The following is a 23,358-nucleotide window of genomic DNA, read 5'->3' on the forward strand; positions in this document are numbered from 1 at the left end:
TTCAAAGGCAAACAACCCAATTTAAAAGTGAGCAAAAAATCGGAATAAGACATTTCTCCAAACATACAAAATGGTCAACAAATATAAGAAAAGATGCTTACCTTCAGATACTAGGGAAATGCAAATCAAAACCACAGTGAAATATAACTTCATTACTAACTAGGATGGCTACTACGACAATGAAGAAAAAAACAAAAAAAAAACACCCACAAGTGTTAGCAAGAATGTGTAGAAACTGGAATCCTCATACATTGCCGGTAGGAATTTTAAGTGGTAAAGGGACCAGGGAGAACAGTGCAGTGATTCCTCAAAAAGTTAAACATAAAATTACCATATGACTCAGCAATTTCACTCCTAGCTATATATCTAAAAGAACAGAACAAATAGTTGTATACGACTGTTCCAATGCATACTATTCCTGCTAGCCAAAAAGTGGAAACAACCTACATGTCCATCTACAAGCGACTAGAGAAACAAAACATGGTATACCCATACAATGGTACATTACTGGTCATAAAAGAAGCCAGTCACAAAAGGCTACATATTGTATGATTCCGTTTATAAATGTCTAGAATTGGCAAGTCAGCAGAGATGAAAAGTAGGTCAGTGGTTGCAGCAACTAAGGAAACTGGTTTGGTAGTAATGGAAAATAGTTTAGAACTAAGTGGTAGTGGCTGCACAACAATGAAAACGTGCTAAATACCAATGAATAATACGCTTTTAAAATTTTTATGTAAATTACTCTCCAAAAATGTAATCACTGGAAAGAAAAAAAAGGGAAAAATATAATATTCATGGATAGAAAGACTCAATGTTGTAATGATGTTGATTCTCCCCTAAGTTAATCACTAAATTAAATGCAATTTCAATCAAAATATTGATAAGACAATATTATTTATAAAGTTTAGAAATTATAGTAATGAAATGGATGAAAATTATAACAAAAAACACCAGTTCCAGGATAGCACATAATTCTGTGGAGGGATGTATGAAATAGGACTTTGTAGTGAGCATACTATTAGTATACTAGACAAGTATTTCCTAATTAAATGTTAAGATTTTTAAACACCTCAAAAAGGAGGAAAGTGAATGGAAAAATTGACAGGAGAAAGGATGTGGACAGAAAGAGGGGGAAGGAAAGACAGGGGTTGGAAGAGAAAAGGAAGGAAACAGGGGTCGAGGCACGGGAGGCCAGACAAAGGAAAGGGGGGAGGTGGAAGCAGGGAAAGTTAAGGGGTGAAGAAAAGAGAATAGGAATGAGGAATTTTTCAGACATCCAGGCAGGAAGAGCAGATCACCTGAAATGTGGGGATGGAGAGGTGGGTGGGGAGGAGGGGGCAGTTGTAAATCAAAGTGGTAACAGACATTCACTATCTTCCGAATGTCAGAAAATAGTGATGCACCCTGGAAGTTTTAAGAAAGCACTAATTATAACATGGAACAACAGACTGGTTCCAAATACAAAAAGGTGTGCATCAAGGCTGTATATTGTCACCCTGCTTATTTAACTTCTATGCCGAGAACATCATGAGAAACGCTAGGCTGGAAGAAGCACAAGCTGGAATCAAGATTGCTGGGAGAAATATCAATAATCTCAGATATGCAGATGACACCACCCTTGTGGCAAAAAGTGAAGAAGAACTAAAAAGCCTCTTGATGAAAGTGAAAGAGGAGAGTGAAAAAGTTGGCTTAAAGCTCAACATTCAGAAAACGAAGATCATGGCATCCGGTCCCATCACTTCATGAGAAATAGATGGGGAAACAGTGGAAACAGTGGCAGACTTTATTTTGGGGGGCTCCAAAATCACTGCAGATGGTGATTGCAGCCATGAAATTAAAAGACGCTTACTCCTTGGAAGGAAAGTTATGACCAACCTAGATAGCATATTCAAAAGCAGAGACATTACTTTGCCGGCTAAGGTCTGTCTAGTCAAGGCTATGGTTTTTCTAGTGGTCATGTATGGATGTGAGAGTTGGACTATGAAGAAAGCTGAGCACCAAAGAATTGATGCTTTTGAACTGTGGTGTTGGAGAAGACTCTTGAGAGTCCCTTGGACTGCAAGGAGATCCAACCAGTCCATTCTAAAGGAGATCAGTCCTGGGTATTCATTGGAGGAATAATGCTAAAGCTCAAACTCCAAAACTTTGGGCACCTCGTGTGAAGAGTTGACTCACTGGAAAAGATTCTGATGCTGGGAGGAATTGGGGGCAGGAGGAGAAGGGGACGACAGAGGATGAGATGGCTGGATGGCATCACTGACTCAATGAACGTGAGTTTGGGTGAACTCCTGGAGTTGGTGAGGGACAGAGAGGCCTGGCGTGCTGCAATTCATGGGGTCGCAAAGAGTCAGACACGACTGAGCGAGTGAACTGAACTGAATTATAATAAAGATTTGTTTGAGAATAAAGCTAAAAGACAGATATGGTTATCAAGCATGAAGAAATTCAAGGCCTATAATAATATTCATCAACTTAAACAAAAAATACCTGAAAAACAAATCTGGCCAAATAAAAGTCAAATTAAGCATTTTAAAACACAGGAATGAAGAACCCATGGTAAAAGAACATGATGAGCACTGAAATCATTTACAAATAAAAATGAACATTAAAAAGCCTGGAAATTGGAATTAAGGCTGCAGACATATGCATATTTTAGACCTGGCCAGTGCAAAAATAAAACTATTAAAAACCAAGAGGTATAAAGGGAGTTCTGTAGAAGCATATATGAGTGAGTGGTTAATTGCTCAACTTTCAGGGCAGGTAATTAATACTCCAAAACTGAAGCATGTTTGTCAAAGAAACTTCAATCTTTTCATATTTTTCTAATTTAAGTTTCTTTAACCTATGTTTTAGATTATTTTCCCTCACTTATGGTGAAAAATCATTCAACTGAAGCTAAATAATTCCCTCCAGTAATTTTTTATTGTTATTACACTAAAAGCCATTAGGTTAGACCCTTTTAAAATTAAAAGTTACATTTACAGTATGAGTTTCCTGCTCTAATTTATCTATGCATCTGTCTGCACATAACCATAAAAAGACCATTAGCTATGTCTCAATGGGGGCACTACTAGGATATTGAATAGGACAGTACTTTATTGTAAGGGATTAAAATGCAAAATTTCAATGTCTATTCTCTAAACCTTCAATCCTGCTCATACTTGAGAACAGACTAATTTTAATAACAGTCATTTCTGGGTGATAGATGTGGGAGATATTTTAACTTCCATCTCTCTTCCTTTCTGCATTGTGTGAATGCTTTATATAGGTATCGGTTTTATAAAAACAGTGTTTTATTTTTATTTTTTGGCCATGAGGCATGAGGGATGTTAGTTTCCTGACCAGGAATCAAACCTGCGCCCCCAGCATTGGAAACAGGGAGTCTTAACCACTGGACCAAGAGGGACGTCCCCTGCTGCTGCTGCTGCTAAGTCACTTCAGTCGTGTCTGACTCTGTGTGACCCCATAGATGGCACCCCACCAGGCTCCGCCATCCCTGGGATTCTCCAAGCAAGAACACTGGAGTGGCTTGCCATTTCCTTCTCCAATTCATGAAAGTGAAGTCGCTCAGTCATGTCTGACTCTTAGCGACCCCATGGACTGCAGCCCACCAGGCTCCTCTGTCCATGGGATTTTCCAGGCAAGAGTACTGGAGTGGGTTGCCATTGCCTTCTCCAGGACATCCCCTAGTCCCGTGTTTTTTAAAGTAGAACTATAAGAAAAAATGCCAATAGGTTCTGACAGTTAATTCTAGGTGGGAGAATAGGAATACTTCCTTTTTTTATATTTCTTTTTCATTCTCAAGTATAAAACCTTTAAAGTATACTGCATATAAAATACAGTATCTTTAAAACTTCTATATACTCTACAATGATATAGTTATATCAGAGCTATTCAACTGTGGCTTATTAAAAACGATTTCAACTTTTTGTCCCAGTATTTTCAATAAAAATTTATCTAAAGTCATTACTTTTCCAAGATGAAATATCAGTAAGGAGTATATGTGAAAACTAAGATTCAAAGATAAAATGGTCCAAATACACACAGAAAGGTTTAAAAATTTCATACATTCCACTGAATCACCCAATAAACTAACATTGTTTACTTTTTGTGAAAAATCATTGTTATTTTTGAACCCTGCTTTATGGTAGTTTTGCTCTACAATTTACTTCAAAAACGGAAAATCATTCCATAAAATTTACGGAAAGCAGCCACAAAAACAACTGATGTATTTATGTAAAAAGCTAAGCCTAGGAAAAGATAAAAAGTAACCCAACCATTCACATAAACGACTGCTCCCCTCATCACATGAATTCCTAAGTGCACAGCTAGAAAATATGAAATCATACATAAAATGACTGATATTCTCTTGAGGTTTCTCTCAAAGTGGTTCTGAGTCATGTAATTGAAATGCCTAAACTCATCACAAATATCCACAATGACAGTGAAGGGTTGGAATCACCTTATAACCCAAGCTAAGTTTAAAAGTTTGTAACTGAGAATAAAGAAGATATTATAGTAAGTCACCTCCCTAGAGACTCTAGACAGGTTTTAACTAGGAATCTGCTTTATTTAAAAGACAGTATCATACTATAAAGCATGAAAGTCTACAGCTGCAGGGCAGAATCTTAGGAGACACTCCTGGTGGTCTCATGACAGTTACTCCCCTCCTTCCCCCGTCCCAGCAGCGCTCTTACTTTGTGTGCCTCCAGCTAGAGAAATAACGTACCCTTAGTTATCTTAGGCCCATCATCACATTCTCTGGCCACACTCACTGCTTAAATAGTCCCATCAAGGCAAACTGCAGGAATCTTTCTTGGAATATGGCATGAACTTCTACTGGTAGGTAGCCATCTTAGAGCCAAAAGAGAAACCAGCCTTAGGTTAAAATTTAAATCATAAAATAATAGAAAAGATCAAGAAATGAAGTTCTTTGATGAGCTCACAGAGCTTCTGAATAAAAGCAACCCTATGAGCCAAGATGTACTGAGTTCAGATTACCTGCAAAAAAATACGAGTCCTAACTGATACTAAGTTTAACCTCAAATAATCTACTCAGAAAAAAAAAAAAGGAAATCCACAACTCACATCTTACTGGCAAAGAACTTAATGTCGAAGGGGTCCACAATGTATCACTGTGGCATAAAAATTATACTGAGACAAAAGTATGAGAGTAGACTTTGTTTCTGAGCCCCGTTATTTCCATAACAGCAGAGCACCCCAAAAAACTCAACTGTCAAGTCCTCTCTCACAGAGTTTCACAACCAGGGAAGTCAAAACTATCATATCTTCCATCTGTTCTCCAAAGAGCTCACTCATCTGCCCTAAAAGCCATTTGCTTTCCAGTCAGTCAGTGCCCTTTCTCCCTCTCCCCCTTCCCTACTAAGATAGGATACAAGTCCCAAATTCTAACAGCTTCCTTAATTAATATTTTTCTGTGAACTCAAAATCTGTGCTCTTGCTCATCTGGTTTTGCAGTCCTTAGGTGCAATCTCAAAATGGACAGAATGATCTTGTTTCGCTTCTAAGGCACACCATTCAATACCACAGTAAGCCAAGTCTATGCCCCAAGCACTAATGCTGAAGAAGCTGAAGTTGAACAGTTCTATGAAGACCTGCAAGACCTTCTAGAAGTAACACCAAAAAATGATGTCCTTTTCATCACAGGGGACTGGAATGCAAAAGTAGGAAGTCAAGAGATACCTGGAGTAACAGACAAGTTTGGCCTTGGAGTACAAAATGAAGCAGGGCATAGGCTAACAGAATTTTGCCAGAGAACACACTGGTCATAGCAAACACCCTCTTCCAACAACACAAGAGAAGACTCTACACATGGACATGACCAAATGGTCAATACCGAAATCAGATTGATTCTTTGCAGCCAAAGATGGAGAAGCTCTATATAGTCAGGGGAGAAGGCAATGGCAATCCCCTCCAGTGTTCTTGCCTGGAGAATCCCAGGGATGGCGGAGCCTGGTGGGCTGCCGTCTATGGGGTCGCACAGAGTCAGACACAACTGAAGTGACTTAGCAGCAGCAGCAGCATACAGTCAGGAAAAACAAGACCGGGAGCTGACTGTGGCTCTGATCATGAACTCCTTATTGCAAAATTCAGACTTAAATTGAAGAAAGTAGGGAAAACCACCAGACCATTCAGGTATGACCGAAATCTAATCCTTTACAATTGATTATACAGTCTAAGTGACAAATAGATTCAAGGGACTAGATCTGATAGACAGAGTGCCTGAAGAATTATGGACAGAGGTTTGTAACACTGTACAGGAGATGGTGATCAAAACCATCCCAAAGAAAAAGAAATGCAAAAAGGCAAAATGGTTGTCTGAGAAGGCCTTACAAATAGCTGAGAAAAGAAGAGAAGTGAAAGGCAGAGGAGAAAAGGAAAGATATCCATCTGAATGCAGAGTTCCAAAGAACAGCAAATAGAGATAAGAAAGCCTTTCTAAGTGAACAATGCAAATAAATAGAGGAAAACAATAGAATGGGAAAGACTAGAGATTGTTTCAAGAAAATCAGAGATACCAAGGGAACATTTCATGCAAAGATGCACTCGATAAAGGACAGAAATGGTATGGACTTAGAAGCAGAAGATATTAAGAAGAGGTGGCAAGATACACAGAACTATACAAAAAAGATCTGAACGACCCAGATAACCACGATGGTGTGCTCACTCACTTGAGCCAGACATCCTGGAATACGAAGTCAGGTGGGCCTTAGAAAGAAGCATCACTACAAACAAAGCTAGTGGAGGTGATGAAATCCCAGCTATTTCAAATTATAAAACATGATGCTGTTAAAGTGCTTCATTCAATATGCCAAAAATTTGAAAAACTCAGCAGTGGCCACAGGACTGGAAAAGGACAGACTTTATTTTTTCTGGGCTCCAAAGTCCCTCAGATGGTGACTGCAGCCATGAAATTAAAAGATGCTTACTCCTTGGAAGGAAAGTTATGACCAACCTAGATAGCATATTGAAGAGCAGAGACATTACTTTGCCAACAAAGGTCCATCTAGTCAAGGCTATGGTTTTTCTAGTGGTCATGTATGGATGTGAGAGTTGGGCCGTGAAGAAAGCTGAGCGCCGAAGAATTGATGCTTTTGAACCATGGTGTTGGAGAAGACTCTTGAGAGTCCCTTGGACTGCAAGGAGATCCACCAGTTCATCCTAAAGGAAATCAGTCCCAAATATTCATTGGAAGCAGCACTTTGGCCACCTGATGCAAAGAACTGACTCATTAGCAAAGACCCTGATGCTGGGAAAGATTGAAAGCAGGAGGAGAGGGGGACGACAGAGCATGAGATGGTTAAATGGCATCACTGACTCAATGCACATGAGTTTGAGTAAATTCCAGGAGTTGGTGATGGACAGGGAGGCCTGGCATGCTGCAGCCCATGGGGTCGCAAAGAGTAGGACGCAACTGAGCGACTGAACTGAACTGAACCAAGAACTTCCAGATGTTTAAGCTGGATTTAGAAAAGGCAGAGGAACCAGAGATGAAATTGCCAATATCCGCTGGATCATAGAAAAAAGAATTTCAGAAAAACATCTTCTGCTTCACTGACTATGCTAAAGCTTCTGACAGTGTGGACCACAACAAACTGTGGAAAATTCTTAAAGAGATGGGAGTACCAGACCACCTTATCTGCCTCCTGCGAAACCTGTGTGCAGGTCAAGAAGCAACAGACAGAACCAGACATGGAACAATGGACTGGTTCAAAATTGGGAAAGGAGTATGTCAAGGCTGTATATTGTCATCTTGCTTATTTAACTTACATGTTAGAGTACATCATGCGAAATGCCAGGCTGGATGAAGCACAAGCTGGAATCAAGACTGCTGGGAGAAAAATCAATAACTTCAGACAGGCAGGTGACACCACCTTTATGACAGAAAGCGAAGAACTAAAGAGCCTCCTGATAAAAGTGAAAGAGGTGAGTGAAAAAGCTGGCTTAATACTCAACATTCAAAAAACTAAGATCATGGCATCCGGTCCCATCACTTCATGGCAAACAGATGGGGAGACAATGGAAACAATGACAGACTTTATTTTCTTGGGCTCCAAAATCACTGCAGATGGTGACTGCAGCCATGAAATTAAAAGACACTCGCTCCTTGGAAGAAAAGCTATGACAAACCTAGACAATGTGTTAAAAAGCAAAGACAATACTTTGCCAAGGTCCTATTACAGTCAAAGCTATGGTTTTACCAGTAGTCATGTATGGATGTGAAAGCTGAACCATAAAGAAGGCTGAGCGCTAAAGAATTGATGCTTTTCAATTTCTGAACTGTGGTGCTGGAGAAGACTCTTAGTCCCTTGGACTGCAAGGAGATCCAACCAGTCAATCCTAAAGGAAATCAATGCTGAGGCTGAAGTTTCAATACTTTGGCCACCTGATGTGAAGAGCCAACTCACTGGAAAAGCCCTTGATGCTGGGAAAGACTGAAGGCAGGAGGAGAAGGGGATGACAGAGGAGAAGATGGTGGGATGGCATCACCAACTCGATAGACATGAGTTTGAGCCAGCTCTGGGAAATGGTGAAGGACAGAAAAGCCCGGAGTACTGCAGTCCACGTTGTTGCAAAGAGTCAGACACGACGGAGAGACTGAACGGCAACACACAGTGAACCTAAAAGAAGACAAGTTTTTCTTCCCCGACAGTTAACTACTTAATATTCCATCTTCAGATCTAAAAACTGGGACTTCTTTGATAGCAATGAAATTAGGACAAATGATCTCTCTTTTTCCAGTCTATATCCAGTTATTGCACTGTTTTCCTTTCTGACTCACTCCTTCCAGACGTTTATAAAATCTTTAAATGCTCTTCCGGCAGCATCATTCAAGAACTGACACTGACTACTATTTTACAGTCACAGCAAATTCAAGTTTAACAGGTATGTGTCAAGTATTTCAGATCAAAGTGAAAAATCCTTAATCCACAATAAGGCAAATATAATGGAGCCGAAGAAAGAACACCAGCTATTAACACTGTTCATCTGAAAAGAGGGAAGGAGAAAGATCAAAGATGGTAATTTTTGCCTTTGTATTTCCCTGTATCATTTTGTTTCTCTTGTTCTAATATTATGTGTTCCATTTATAAGGAGGAAAACATCAAATAAAGAAAAGCATTTTACACATTTGTATCCTGGTACTTTAAATATCTTTCTGGAAAATTTCCTCAAGAACACTAACCCCCAAATAAATGGAAAAGATTGCCCTGTCACTAAGAAATCATTCCAGAAAAGAAGCATTGATGCCTACACAGACACATATACAAACACACACAGTCTCACACACTCACGTGTTCCTAAAATCCAAAGATTTTAGACATCTGGATACTGATGCCCCCTTCTCCCCCACAGCTAAGGATGTGGCCTCACCTATGACTGGGGAGAGTTGGATATTTGTAAACATTCCTTTAAATGAAAGAAAATAAATGTGTAGATCTTGATGATCAACAACACTCTGACTAAAACAGAGAGATGGGAAAGCAAGAATTGAACTTTTCCGTGTCATTATAGATGTTTCCACACTTGAAAAACCCTTGAGGTCAGGCAAAGCTCTGCTGAAATACTACAACTGATTCTGCCCTTTGTGGCCACCTTTACTAGAAACTTCTAAGCCACTACCTCCATGCATTAAAAATGTGGGCCTCAAACTTAAGCATGTATCAGAATCACCTGGTGGGCTTGTTAAAACATAAAACAGACTGCTAGGCTCCCAATGATCTAAAAATTGTGTACCTAAAATCATTCCACTAAAAGTGATATTACAGAAGAAACAAGAACTAAAACACAAGTCTTCCTGAACAATGGATGAAAATGATGCAAGTTTTCTAATTGTTTAACCTACAAGTAAATGGAAAAGACTGCCCTATTACTGACAAAATAGTACCAGAAAAGAAGCATTTATACCTATACACACACACACTCCTTCCCTTTCGCTTCTAAAATCTAAAAAGCATAGAGTAAATGTGGTTTAGTATTTTAAATCTCAGTTAATTATCCAACAAAAAATTAAATCAGCATCACATCTGTCACGTGTTAACTCCAGTTAATTTAGTTATTAAGAAGAATGCAAAGAATCTATCATTTAATAAGAATAATGTAAGCACATATTCTTTACCAACTGAGCTGTTCAATCTCCTTGCAGTTCCTTCGACTGCAAGCTGAAGCTCCAATACTTTGGCCACCTGATGCGAAGAACTGACTCATTTGAAAAAACCCTGATGCTGGGAAAGACTGAAGGCAGGAAGAGAAAGGGACGACAGAGGATGAGATGGTTGGATGGCATCACCAACTTGATGGACATGAGCTTGAGTAAGTTCCAGGAGTTGGTGATGGACAGGGAAGCCTGGCATGCTGCTGTCTATGGGGTTGCAGGGAGTCAGACAAGACTGAGAGACTGAACTGAACTGAAGCATGTATTCCTTGCATGATCACGTTTAACAGGAAATTCAGTGTAGAAAAATTTCACACTATTAGTATGCAGAGTCATGGTTAACTTTTCAGTATATAATGACTACTAGAGATACATTCACTCTTTACCTCCTCCCCCAAAGACCTTCCCTATGTGGAAATAAACAAGAGAAGCTGACATCTCTTATTTTCCATATTTACCTCTATACCCTGTCCCTTTTCAATGATTATAACTTTCCTTCTTTCTTGGAATTAAAACTCAGCTTGCAAATGTGAAATCTTTTATTTATCAAATTTCCTTTAAACAGGGCACTTATGCCCAATATTCACTTCCTCTGTTAACCTTTCTTAATTTTTATCCACTGAAATGATTTTTATTAAAAAATAAATTTTAAAAACCTTTTCTCATCACTCATTCTTACATCCACTGCCTCAAAAGTGCCCTGCAAGTGCTACAATTCAACACTAATAAGAGAAATCTGGAGAAGTTTTCTGATGTGTCTTTGCTTTTAAAAATTATTTTGGTGCCTGTTTTAAAGAGTATATTGCATACCTGATCCATATCTAAAGTTGTTTCTATCATTTCCTGAAACTTGGAGAAGTCAGAACGAAGATCAATAAGAGGAGTCACAAAAACTGCCAGCAACAATGCCTGATGTTTTCCTAAAAGAAAAAGAAAAGTAAATAAGTAGGTCCTATTTTTTAAAATGCAAAACTACAAATCATAAAAATCTGATTATAATGAGCAGCGTTTGATCCCAAAAAGCACAAACTGTGTAGCAGATCTCTGAAGTTACTACTTAGTAGGATACCTTAATTCAAACGTGTTTAGGACTTATATGGAAAGGGAGATGGTCTGGCACTCACAACTCTCTACTAATAAAACTGTGCCTCCCCCACAAGTCTGTGAGTGAGCGAGTCAAAGTCTCTCAGTCGTGTCCGACTCTGCGACTCCATGGACTGTAGAGTCCATGGGATTCTCTAGGCCAGAATACTAGAGTGGATAGCCTTTCCCTTCTCCAGGAAATCTTCCCAACCCAGGGACTGAGCCAAGGTCTCCTGCATTGGAGGTGGATTCTTTACCAACTGAGCCCCAAGGGAAGCCCCCACAAGTCTGTAATCTCCTTCATAAGCGGTGCTATATACAGAAACGAGACATTAATTACAACCAAATGAACTGTGTTTCCTTGCAGATTTAACAATCCCAAGTCAACGTTATTAAAATAAAGTATCTCTAACTTACCTTATAAATCCCTAATTTCCGTTAGTAATACAGTGTTCCAATTAACAGAGGCTAAATCAAGTCACGTATTTACACTGGAACTTTGCTTGATGTTGTTTAAGAGCACACGCTGGGGAACCATGTGAGGAGGAGTAAGTGAAGCAACAGGATCTACAGCTTGAAAGGCCTGAGTAGAGAGCTGGGAGCCAAGCCCTGCTCTCACACTTACTGGCTCTGTGACCTGAAGCCACCTTTTCCTTCTCTATTGCAACGGAAGTGGTAACAGCAGCTACCCAGGAGATGCAAGAGTAAGACCACCACACACAACACTTAGTATATACAGTACCTGAGACTTAATACTACATTTCACTCCAAAGCAGTAGTTACCAGCCTTCACAGAAGTAGGGGAAGCTCTTGGGAAGATGATGAAAAAGCTACGATGGCAGTCCAGCGATTATGAGAATTCATTTATTATTATTAACCACAACAGTCTCTAGACATATTTAGAAAATAGTACATATGTGTGAACCATTATTTAGACAGTCTATAAACAACACTTTGCCCACATAATGTCTGTTGTGCTACAATGTCTGGTTCTTCAGTCTGAATCAGCTCACATGCGATGGGTTAAGAGGGGAATGGTGGCAGCAAAACATGGTGCTAGCACAGATTCACAGATGATTTCTCCTCCAGACCACCAATGTTTTGAAGAGATCAAGGGCAAGCTTTCCCACAATTAAAGAGTAAGCTTGGCAACAGCTACGTGACCTCAGAGTAGCTGGCTTAACCATTATACTTTCTACTACATTAAGATATGTAGAAAGGCTGAATATAGATGAAGAGTACAGAAACATCTGCCAGTGTTTAAAACAAATTTTTTTTTCTAACTGAATTGTATATTCCCTGGTATAGATTTTTAACTTTGTTGAAACTGACCTTTATTTGAAGTAAATGCCCCTGAAGGGCATCTCAAAGGAGGGAAAAAAAAGAGTCCCAAACTTAAAAGCTTCAAGTCACTTAATGCTGATCCTGGGTACAAATGCAATGGAGATTTATGCAGGCTACTATTTTTACTCAATTTTTATTGGAGTATAGTTGTTTTACAATAGGCTTCTGTTTTTATTAAAGTTTGTTAACACTTTTGTTAGCAATCTTTTAAAATTTTTCATATATTTTGAGGTCTACCTTATCACTATTTTTTCTGTTAAGTTCTTTTCTACCACATGACTTTGAAGAAGGTTCAGGTTTCCCGAAAAAACACAAGCAGTATCACTGTAGCAACACCTGTACAAACTTCAGAATATGTCCTCTAGTCCCTCACACACAGGCCCACTTGCTGTAGCTCTTCTCAGAGTTAATGTCCCTTCTCTGCTCGCTTGCTCCCTATACTGCAAGCCCTAACTAGCATCTTTTTAAATAAATTAATTGACATCAGAGTATAATTGCTTTACAATGTTAAGTTAGTTTCTGTTGTACAGCAAAACGAATCAGTAACACACACGTATATATCCCCTCTTTTTTTGGATTTCCTCCCCATTTAGCTCATCCCAGAGCACCGAGTTCCCTGTGCTATATGATACATTCTCGTTAGTTATCTACTTTAAATGCAGTTGGGTATATATACCAATCCCAATCTACCAACTCATCCCACCCTGCCCTGTTCCTCCTTGATGACCATGAGTTTGTTTTCTACATTTGTGACTCTACTTCTGCTCTGCAAGTAAGTTCATCAGTACCACTTTTCTAGATTTCACATATAAGTGATATTATACAATACTTTTCTTTCTCTTTCTGACTTACTTCACTCTATATGACAATCTCTAGGTCCATCGATATCACTGCAAATGGAATTATTTTATTCCTTTTCATGGCTTAATACTCCACCGTGTCTCAGTTTTTCTATCTATTGGCTGCACCACATGGCTAGGGAGATATTAGTTCCCTGACCAGGGATCAAACCTGGGCCCTCAGCAGTAAAAAGCTCAGAATCCTAACCACTTGACCGCCAAGGAATTCCCTAGCATCCTGAATTCCTTTCCCTACTTGTAATTTGTACTGAGCCCTAGTTGCCAATTTCAGCTGGTTTCCCACCCCACCAACTGATTAAGGTTTTAACTAAAAAATAACAGCTCTATTGAGATATGATTCATATACCAAACAATTCTTCATTTTGATGTATACAATTCAATGGTTACCAGTATATTCACAGATTTATGCAATCACAACCACAATCAATTTTCAAACTGTCACTGCTCTCAAAAGAAACAAGGAACCCTGTACCCATTAGTATTAACTTACAATTTTCCTCCAAACCCCTGCCACCCCTTCAAGCCTAGGCAACCACTACTCCACGCTATGGATTTGTTTCTTCTGGTCTTTTCATATAAAAGGATATTACACTGTGACTGCCTTTTTTCACTTAGCATAATGCTTTCCAGGTTCACCCATGTTGTATCATGCATCAGTACTTCATTCCTTTTGACTGAGGAACAATATTCAATTGTATGGATAGGCCACATTTTATTTATTCATTCATCAACTGATGGGCACCATAAGTTTTTCGATATACTCCATTTTCAACTAGCTACCACAATCTGAAAAGCTCTACATGATCTATCCTAGAGTCTTAAACAAAGGTCCACAGATCCTTGAATTCAAGGTAGTACATAAACAAAGAGAAATTAATCTCATCTTCATTTTCTATAACCTCTAACTGGAATCAAGCATTTTCTTCCAATGTTAATGTAAGTAATAAATCACAGTAGTATTATCAGTACCTTCCAACGTTAACAGAAGTAATAAATCACATAGTATTATTGTCTTTGTAATCAACTAAAATTCCAAACATTTTCATATCAGTTTTTGGAGATAACTAGATAACTTTAAGTAACATTTAAACTAATTAGTTCAAAGTAGAACTTCACCCAAACCATGTTTTTTAATGCATTAATAAAAAGCACATATTTCTCAAGAATATTTTATATTTTGATAAGTGTGTTTCAATATAAGCGGCTTCCTATTTAACTCTACGTGTTTTATTTTATGCATTTAAAAACATTATTCTGAGAAGTGGTTCACAGGCTTTATTGGAAGTCAAAAGGGTCCAAGCATAAAAAATGTTAAGAACCTCAGAAAGGCCTCACCTTCTAACAATGTCCTTATTCTTCATCTCTATGGTTGACAACCCTAGCTTCTCTTCACTCCTTCAACAAGCCAAGCTGTAGGCACTTATACTAGCTACCCCCACTAGCCTCCCCTATATCTTAACAATCAGCTCTCTTGTCATCATTTGAGATTTACCTGAGACAGCAAATCCATGGAGAGGCCATCTTCAACCACCATATCTAGTGTCTTCCTGGCCTAGCCAAGTTATTCTATCACATGAAAATATTATGCTTTCTTTGTTGCACTTATTACTATCTGAAGTTCTTGCTCGTTTATTTATCTGTCTTTACTCTTCCACAATTACAGAACCTTCATTAAGAGAGACTTTATCTGTCATATCTACCACTGTACTTCCCAGAACAATGCCCAGCACAAAGCAGGCAACTGACAACCATCTGCTCAATCAATGATTTTATGAAGGGAGCAAAGGATGAAGAAGCAATCAGTCACTGGTCATTAGTTCTGATAGGAGAAGGCGATGGCACCCCACTCCAGTACTCTTGCCTGGAAAATCCCATGGATGGAGGAGCCTAGTAGGCTGCAGTCCATGGGGTCTCTAAGTTGGACATGACTGAGCAACTTCACTTTCACTTTTCACTTTCATGCATTGGAGAAGGAAATGGCAACCCACTCCAGTGTTCTTGCCTGGAGAATCCCAGGGACGGGGGAGCCTGGTGGGCTACCGTCTATGGGGACGCACGAAGTCGGACACGACTGAAGCCAACTTAGCAGCAGCAGCAGCAGCAGTTCTGATACATGCAATACTCATCTAGCAAGGATAACAAAGATCACACAGGGAAATAATTCTTAGCTTCTTAAATGTATCAAAATGTGGAATGTCTTAAGTAATCAAATTCAACGTTTCTAAGAACTCCAGTTTGTCAGTCCCTAAAGATTCATTCAAGTCATAACTCCTTGAAGATTTCATTTTCAAGAATGCAGCTACATATTCAATGGAGAAAAGACAGCCTTCAATAAACAGTCCTGGGGAGACTGGATATTCACAAGAATGAAACTAGACCCTTAAGTGCACCACTCACAAAAGTTAACTCAAAATAGATTAAACACTTAAACAGGATAAGACCTGAAAACACAAAACTTCTAAAAGAAAACATGGGGGGGAACCTCCTTGACATGGGTCTTGGCAATGATTTTTTGGATAGAACACCCAAAGCACAAGTAATAAAATTAAAAATAAGCAAGAGGGACTACATCAAACCAAAAAGCTCCTGCATAATAAAAGAAACAATCAACAAATGAAAAGGCAACCTATGGAAGGAGAGAAAATATCTGCAAACCATTTACTTGATAAGGCATTAATATCCAAAATAGATAAAGAACTAACACAACTCAACAGCAAAAAGAAAACCCAATTAATCCAATTTAAAAATGGGCAAAAGTCATGAACAGACATTTCACTAAAGTAGATACATGAATGGCCAACAGGTACATGAAGAGAAGCTCAAAATTAGGGAAATGAAAATTAAAACCACAATGAGATAACACTTCAGGCTCATTAATTAGAATGGCCATCATCAAAAAGACAAGAGATAACAAAGAACAAAGGTAAGGATGAGAGAAAAGGGAACATTTTGAGCACTCTTGGTTGAGATTGTAAACTGGTGCAGCCACTATGTAAAACAGTATGGAGGAGCCTCAAAAGTTAAAAACAGAACTACCGTGGAACTTCCCTCATGGTCCAGTGGCTAAGACTCCGAGCTCCTAATGCAGTGGGGCCCGGGTTCAATCCTTGGTCAGGAAACGAGATCCCACATGTCTCAAATAAGACACAGTGCAGCCAAATAAATAAAAATTAAATTAAAAAAAAAAACAAAACAGAACTACCATATGAGCTAGTAATTTCACTCCTGGGAATATAACCAAAGCAAACAAAAACACTGATCCGAAAAGATATGTGCACCTCCATGTTTGAAGCAGCATTATTCACAATAACCAATATATGGAAACAACCTAAGTATCTGCCAATGGACAAAGGGTTAAAGAAAATGTGATTACATATACACACACATACACAGAACGATTATTCTACCATTAAAAAACAAAACAAGGAAATACTGCCATTCAGTATGAATGGACCTTGACGGCATTATAGTAAGTGAGATGAGTCAGAAAAAGACAGACACTCAGTGACCTCACTTATCTGTGAAATCTTAAAACAACAAGAACAACAACAAAAATAATGCAAAGATAAAGGGATCAGATTTGTGGCTGGGAGGAGAGGAAAACTGGAGGAAGGAGGTCCAAAGGCACAAACTTCTAGATACAAGATAATTAAACAGTATGGATATAATGTACAGCACGATGACTATAGTTTACACTGCTATATGATGTATATGAAAACTATTAAGGAGTAGGTAAATCCTAAGAGTTCTCATCACAAGGAAAAATTTTAGAAGAGTGTGGTTGTGTGCCTCAGAAACTGCTGCAATGTTTAGGTCAATATGCCTAAGTACTTACATTTCTGTAACAACCCAAACAAAGCATAATTTAATCTCTATCAAACATTTCATCACCATTTACTATGATAAAAATTACAACAAATTTCAGGATACACTGAAAGCTCCTAAGTTTATCAAGAGAAAGTGGTTCATTAAGATGTACTCTGGAATCATCGGGCTTCCCTGGTGGCTCAGAGGCTAAAGCGTCTGCCTGCAATGCAGAAGACCTGGGTTCGATCCCTGGGTCGGGAAGATTCCCCTGGAGAAGGAAATGGCAACCCACTCCAGTATTCTTGCCTGGAGAATCCCATGGATGGAGGAACCTGATGGGCCATAGTCCACGGGGTCGCAAAGAGTCGGACATGACTGAGCGACTTCACTTTCACTTTCTAGAATCATACCCAAGTTCAGTTCAGTTCAGTTCAGTCACTCAGTCGTGTCCGAATCTTTGCGACCCCATGAATCACAGCACGCCAGGCCTCCCTGTCCATCACCAACTCCCGGAGTTCACTCAGACTCACGTCCATCGAGTCCGTGATGTCGTCCCCTTCTCCTCCTGCCCCCAATCCCTCCCAGCATCAGTCTTTTCCAATGAGTCAACTCTTTGCACGAGGTGGCCAAAGTACTGGAGTTTCAGCTTTAGCATCATTCCTTCCAAAGAAATCCCAGGGCTGATCTCCTTCAGAATGGACTGGTTGGATCTCCTTGCAGTCCAAGGGACCCTCAAGAGTCTTCTCCAACACCACAGTTCAAATGCATCAATTCTTCGGCACTCAGCCTTCTTCACAGTCCAACTCTCACATCCATACATGACCACTAGAAAAACCATAGCCTTGACTAGACGGACCTTAGTCGGCAAAGTAATGTCTCTGCTTTTGAATATGCTATCTAGGTTGGTCATAACTTTCCTTCCAAGGAGTAAGCGGCTTTTAATTTCATGGCTGCAGTCACCATCTGCAGTGATTTTGGAGCCCAAAAAATTAAAGTCTGACACTGTTTCCCCATCTATTTCCCATGAAGTGATGGGACCGGATGCCATGATCTTCATTTTCTGAATGTTGAGCTTTAAGCCAACTTTTTCACTCTCTTTCACTTTCATCAAGAGGCTTTTTAGTTCCTCTTCACTTTCTGCCATAAGGGTGGTGTCATCTGCATATCTGAGGTTATTGATATTTCTCCCAGCAATCGTGATTCCAGCTTGTGTTTCTTCCAGTCCAGCGTTTCTCATGATGTACTCTGCATATAAGTTAAAAAAGCAGGGTGACAATATACAGCCTTGACGTACTCCTTTTCCTATTTGGAACCAGTCTGTTGTTCCATGTCCAGTTCTAAGTGTTGTTTCCTGACCTGCATATAGGTTTCTCAAGAGGCAGGTCAGGTGGTCAGGTGGCTCTTTCAGAATTTTCCACAGTTTATTGTGATCCACACAAAGGCTTTGGCATAGTCAATAAAGCAGAAATAGATGTTTTTCTGGAACTCTCTTGCTTTTTCCATGATCCAGTGGATGTTGGCAATTTGATCTCTGGTTCCTCTGCCTTTTCTAAAACCAGCTTGAACATCAGGGAGTTCATGGTTCACGTACTGCTGAAGTCTGGCTTGGAGAATTTTGAGCATTACTTTACTAGCGTGTGAGATGAGTGCAATCGTGCGGTAGTTTGAGCATTCTTTGGCATTGCCTTTCTTTGGAATTGGAATGAAAACTGACCTTTTCCAGTCCTGTGGCCACTGCAGAGTTTTCCAAACTTGCTGGCATATTGAGTGCAGCACTTTCACAGCATCATCTTTCAGGATTTGAAACAGCTCAACTGGAATTCCATCACCTCCACTAGCTTTGTTTGTAGTGATGCTTTCTAAGGCTCCCTTGACTTCACATTCTAAGATGTCTGGCTCTAGGTTAGTGATCACATCATCGTGATTATCTGGGTCATGAAGATCTTTTTTGCACAGTTCTTCCGTGTATTCTTGCCACCTCTTCTTGATATCTTCTGCTTCTGTTAGGTCCATACCATTTCTGTCCTTTATCGAGCCCATCTTTGCATGAAATGTTCCCTTGGTATCTCTAATTTTCTTGAAGAGATCTCTAGTCTTTCCCATTCTGTTCTTTTCCTCTATTTCTTTGCATTGATCGCTGAAGAAGGCTTTCTTCATACCCAAGCCAGCTTCTAAATCTAAACCTTAACTGGTGTATTAACACCCGTTCTGGGACTTTTCTCCATCTCGCCTATGTTCACGCCACTGATTGAGAGAAATACTAAGGAGACAATCCTTAATGAATTTAGAGAAGTTAATTTTCAGGGGAAAATTAATTTCAGTTAATTTTCCCTGGCATTTCAGTGGTTAGGACTCAGGGCTTTCATTGAACCCAGGGCCTGGATCAATCCCTGTCCAGGAACAAGGATCTCATAAGTCAGATGGCATGGCCAAAACAAACAAAAGTTAATTTCCTATTGGGAAAAACACTAATGAAAACTACTTTGACATGTGCATTGCCCCAAAATAAAATGTTGGTACTTTTCTGATAAACTCATTACAAAGGATGACAAGCAAGGATAATAACAACAGGGAAATACAGGAAGGTTTTGGAAACAAAATCAGGACAGGAGAGTACCCAAAGGTAGGAACAAGGTTGGCTTACCCCAAGAAATGACTGTAAAGATGAAAATCCAAGATGAAGAGAACAGGGCTTCCCTGGTGGTTCAGTGATAAAAGAATCGACCTGCCAATGCCGGGTTCGATCCCTGATCTGGGAGGATCCCACATGACAGGGAGCAACTAAGCCTGTGTGCAACTACTGAGCCTGTGCTCTAGAGCCCAGGGAGCCGAAGCTACTGAAGCCCTCTCGCTCCAGAGTCCGTTCTCCACAAGAGAAGCCATGCACCAAAATGAAGAGTAAGCCCCCCTTGCCACAACTAGAGAAAAGACGCCACCACAGCAACAAAGACCTAGCACAGCCAAAAGCAAAAAAATTATTTTTAAAAAAGGTTGAAAGTACATTTGAAAAAAAAGATGGAGAGAACAAAGCCAAGTGAGACAAGAGGGGGAAGATGTCTGAATCTAAAGGAATAGTACAAAGGCTGATGACTGTGCACAGTGTATGTGAGGTCCAGAGGATGTTCAAGTTCACGTGAATAGACAAAAAACAAATGCAATTTGTGTTTTCAAACCGCAGACCTTTCTCCAACATAAAATTTAAAAATCTTAGCATTTTTCAAAGGAAAAAAAAGGTCAAAGTACACTCTATTTGTTTCAAGTTTTATTTATTACTTCAGTTAATACTATTTATTACATAATAATTTCAGTTTTTATAGACACTGCATACAGTGTCTATGTGTTGTTAAAAACAAGACAACGGGCCCCAAATGGAGTTGCTTATACTAAGTCGCAGGTCATCAAATCAAGGCTTCCTTAATTATAGTTTCGTCTCTCCCAGAAATGGAATTTTAAGCCAGTCAATCGGCAATCACCTGATCAGCACCAGTTACATAATGTGCTTGATAGGCCCCTACAATCCTCCTAAAGAAAATAAACCTTACCATAACCTGCTAGCTGTTTTGCCAAAATTAACTTGTTTCTGCTCCCTTCTGCCTATGCAAGTCTTTCATTTTGTACAGATGGAGGTCTTTTCTATCTCCTGCCTGGTTTTTGAATTGTTGAATAAAGCCAGTAAGCTCTTTAAAATTTACTCAGTTGAATTTTGTTTCTGAACAGTGCACAGAGACACCCATAGGAGTGCACTAAGTCAAATGAAAATGTGTATCTTACTGTGAAAAGTGGAAGTGTTAGTTGCTCAGTTGTGTCCAACTCTTTGCAACCCATGGACTATAGCCCACCAGGCTCCTCTGTCCATGGGATTTCCTAAGCAAGAATACTGGAGTGGGCTGCCATTTCCTTCTCCAACCTTACTTTGAGTCATAGTCAAAAAGTGTAAGAAACACTGGCAATGAGTACTAGCAGAGAAAGGAAAGACAGAGACAGGCAGAGCCAACAATCTATGAGGGCTCGGCTCATACTCCAATCCTATAGCCAGTGAAAAACCCCCGAAGGGCTAGTGACATTTATATTTTTACATATAAATATATTTACATATTAAGAAAGACAGCTGGCTGAAGCAGATAATGGATTAGAGAGTGCTAAGGCAAAAGACAGCAAAAACATTAGGAGGCTGACAGTAGTTCAGGGAAGAAAGGATTATAGCCTGGACTAGGGAGTGTCAGACTTTATTTTGGGGGGCTCCAAAATCACTGCAGATGGTGACTGCAGCCATGAAATTAAAAGCCGCTTACTCCTTGGAAGGAAAGTTATGACCAACTTAGATATCACAGTCAAAAGCAGAGACATTACTTTGCCAACAAAGGTCCGTCTAGTCAAGCCTATGGTTTTTCCAGTAGTCATGTATGGATGTGAAAGTTGGACTATGAAGAAAGCTGAGCGCCGAAGAATTGATGCTTTTGAACTGTGGTGTTGGAGAAGACTCTTGAGAGTCCCTTGGACTGAAAGGAGATCCAATCAGTCCGTTCTAAAGGAGATCAACCCTGGGATTTCTTTGGAAGGAATGATGCTAAAGCTGAAACTCCAGTACTTTGGCCACCTCATGCGAAGAGTTGACTCATTGGAAAAGACTCTGATGCTGGGAGGGATTGGGGGCAGGAGGAGGAGGGGATGACAGAGGATGAGATGGCTGGATGGCATCACCGACTCGATGGACGTGAGTTTGAATGAATTCTGGGAGATGGTGATGGACAGGGAGGCCTGGCGTGCTGCAATTCATGGGGTCACAAGAGTTGGACACAACTGAGTGACTGAACTGAACTGAACTGAGGGAGCTGGCAGTGGGATGGAGAGGTGTCTGAGGTGAAGAATACATATGATGTGATACCAACAGGACTTGGTAACTGAGTGAATGGAACGAGAGAGGGGCAAGAGGCAAGGCTGATTCCCAAGGCTTAGGCTGCTGGGCAGATGACTGGGGCCATTTTACAGAAAGAACACCAAAGAAAAGTTTAAAGAGAAGAATTCACAGTAGACACTGAAACATGGGCCCTTATGGGAAATCCTCAGTCAGAATTCCCATTCAGTGATAATCAGTGATCTGACTAGCAGCGGCCCACTTTAGTCAGACCATGACTTCCCCAGCTCATCAGCCCACCATTCTGCACTATTTATCTGTAACCTGCCAGGCCCCTTTAAGCACCTATGCTTGAATTGCCTGGTCTTATCCACCACAGGCAGATGCCAACCACCCCCACAGGCCCCCAGCTTCCCACCACAAGAAGACCTTCCTAGATCAGTGTGTGGCAAAGTTGAGGCTGCTAGGTAAACTGGCTGCAGTTGCACCAAAATTATTGGTAAACATCTTTTTCAAATCATTTACATCTTATTAAATGTAACTAAGAAATAACTGGAAATGGCTGGCAAAATGATTAAGAAAAAGACACTAAGATGTTCTAATCAAGTTAAATGAAAGTAACACTAAAATCAAAATGAACTATAGGGAAGTTCCAGATAACATATGAGGTGCTTCTTTACATGTGTCCTCCTGACATTAACTCAGGTCCAAGGCCTGCCACTGGTCATAGATCTACTCAGTCAGACTTTCCAAAATAGTTTAAGACCAGAAAAAGCAACCTAAAGTCTAAATTAATTATAAAGTTAGTATTAGGGACTTCCCTGGTGGTCCAGTGGATACCAATCTACCTGCCAACACAGGAACATGGGTTCAATCTCTGTTCCTGGAAGATGCCACATGCCGTGGAGCAACTAGGTCCATGTGCTGTAACTACGGAGCCCACGTGCTGCCACTGCTGAAGCCTGCACACCTAGAGCCTGTGCTCAGCGGCGAGAGAAGCCACTGCGTGAGAAGCCCGCTGCAAGGCAATGACGATCAGCCCCCTCTCGCAGCAACTAGAGAGAGCCCACGTAACAGAAACAAAGATCAGCCAAAAAACAAATTAAATAAAGAAAATTAATAATAAAGTTAGTATTAGCATTCTTGTTCCAGTAAATATTTTGGTATATGGTAATAAAAAGGCATGAGTTTCAACTAACAAAGATTTTAAAATTTATTCTATGCCCACCTTCCCA

The 23,358-nt window shown here is 39.9% G+C and overlaps 1 protein-coding gene across 3 annotated transcripts in view; it reads right to left on the minus strand.

The window, feature by feature from the left end:
* The window catches only part of MSH2 (mutS homolog 2), an 82,095-nt gene that overhangs the window by 23,208 nt on the left and 35,529 nt on the right, over positions 1 to 23,358 (minus strand). For 2 of the 3 annotated variants that reach the window (XM_068987931.1, XM_068987927.1), the window contains one exon: positions 10,985 to 11,094. In XM_068987931.1, coding sequence (XP_068844032.1) covers positions 10,985 to 11,094 — 110 coding nt within the window. Of the gene's footprint in view, positions 1 to 4,202; positions 4,224 to 10,984; positions 11,095 to 23,358 lie in introns of all 3 variants that reach the window. The other variant, XM_068987930.1, reaches the window with a different exon arrangement.

This window comes from Capricornis sumatraensis, chromosome 1 (assembly GCF_032405125.1).
Source record: "Capricornis sumatraensis isolate serow.1 chromosome 1, serow.2, whole genome shotgun sequence".
Taxonomy (NCBI): Eukaryota; Metazoa; Chordata; class Mammalia; order Artiodactyla; family Bovidae; genus Capricornis; species Capricornis sumatraensis.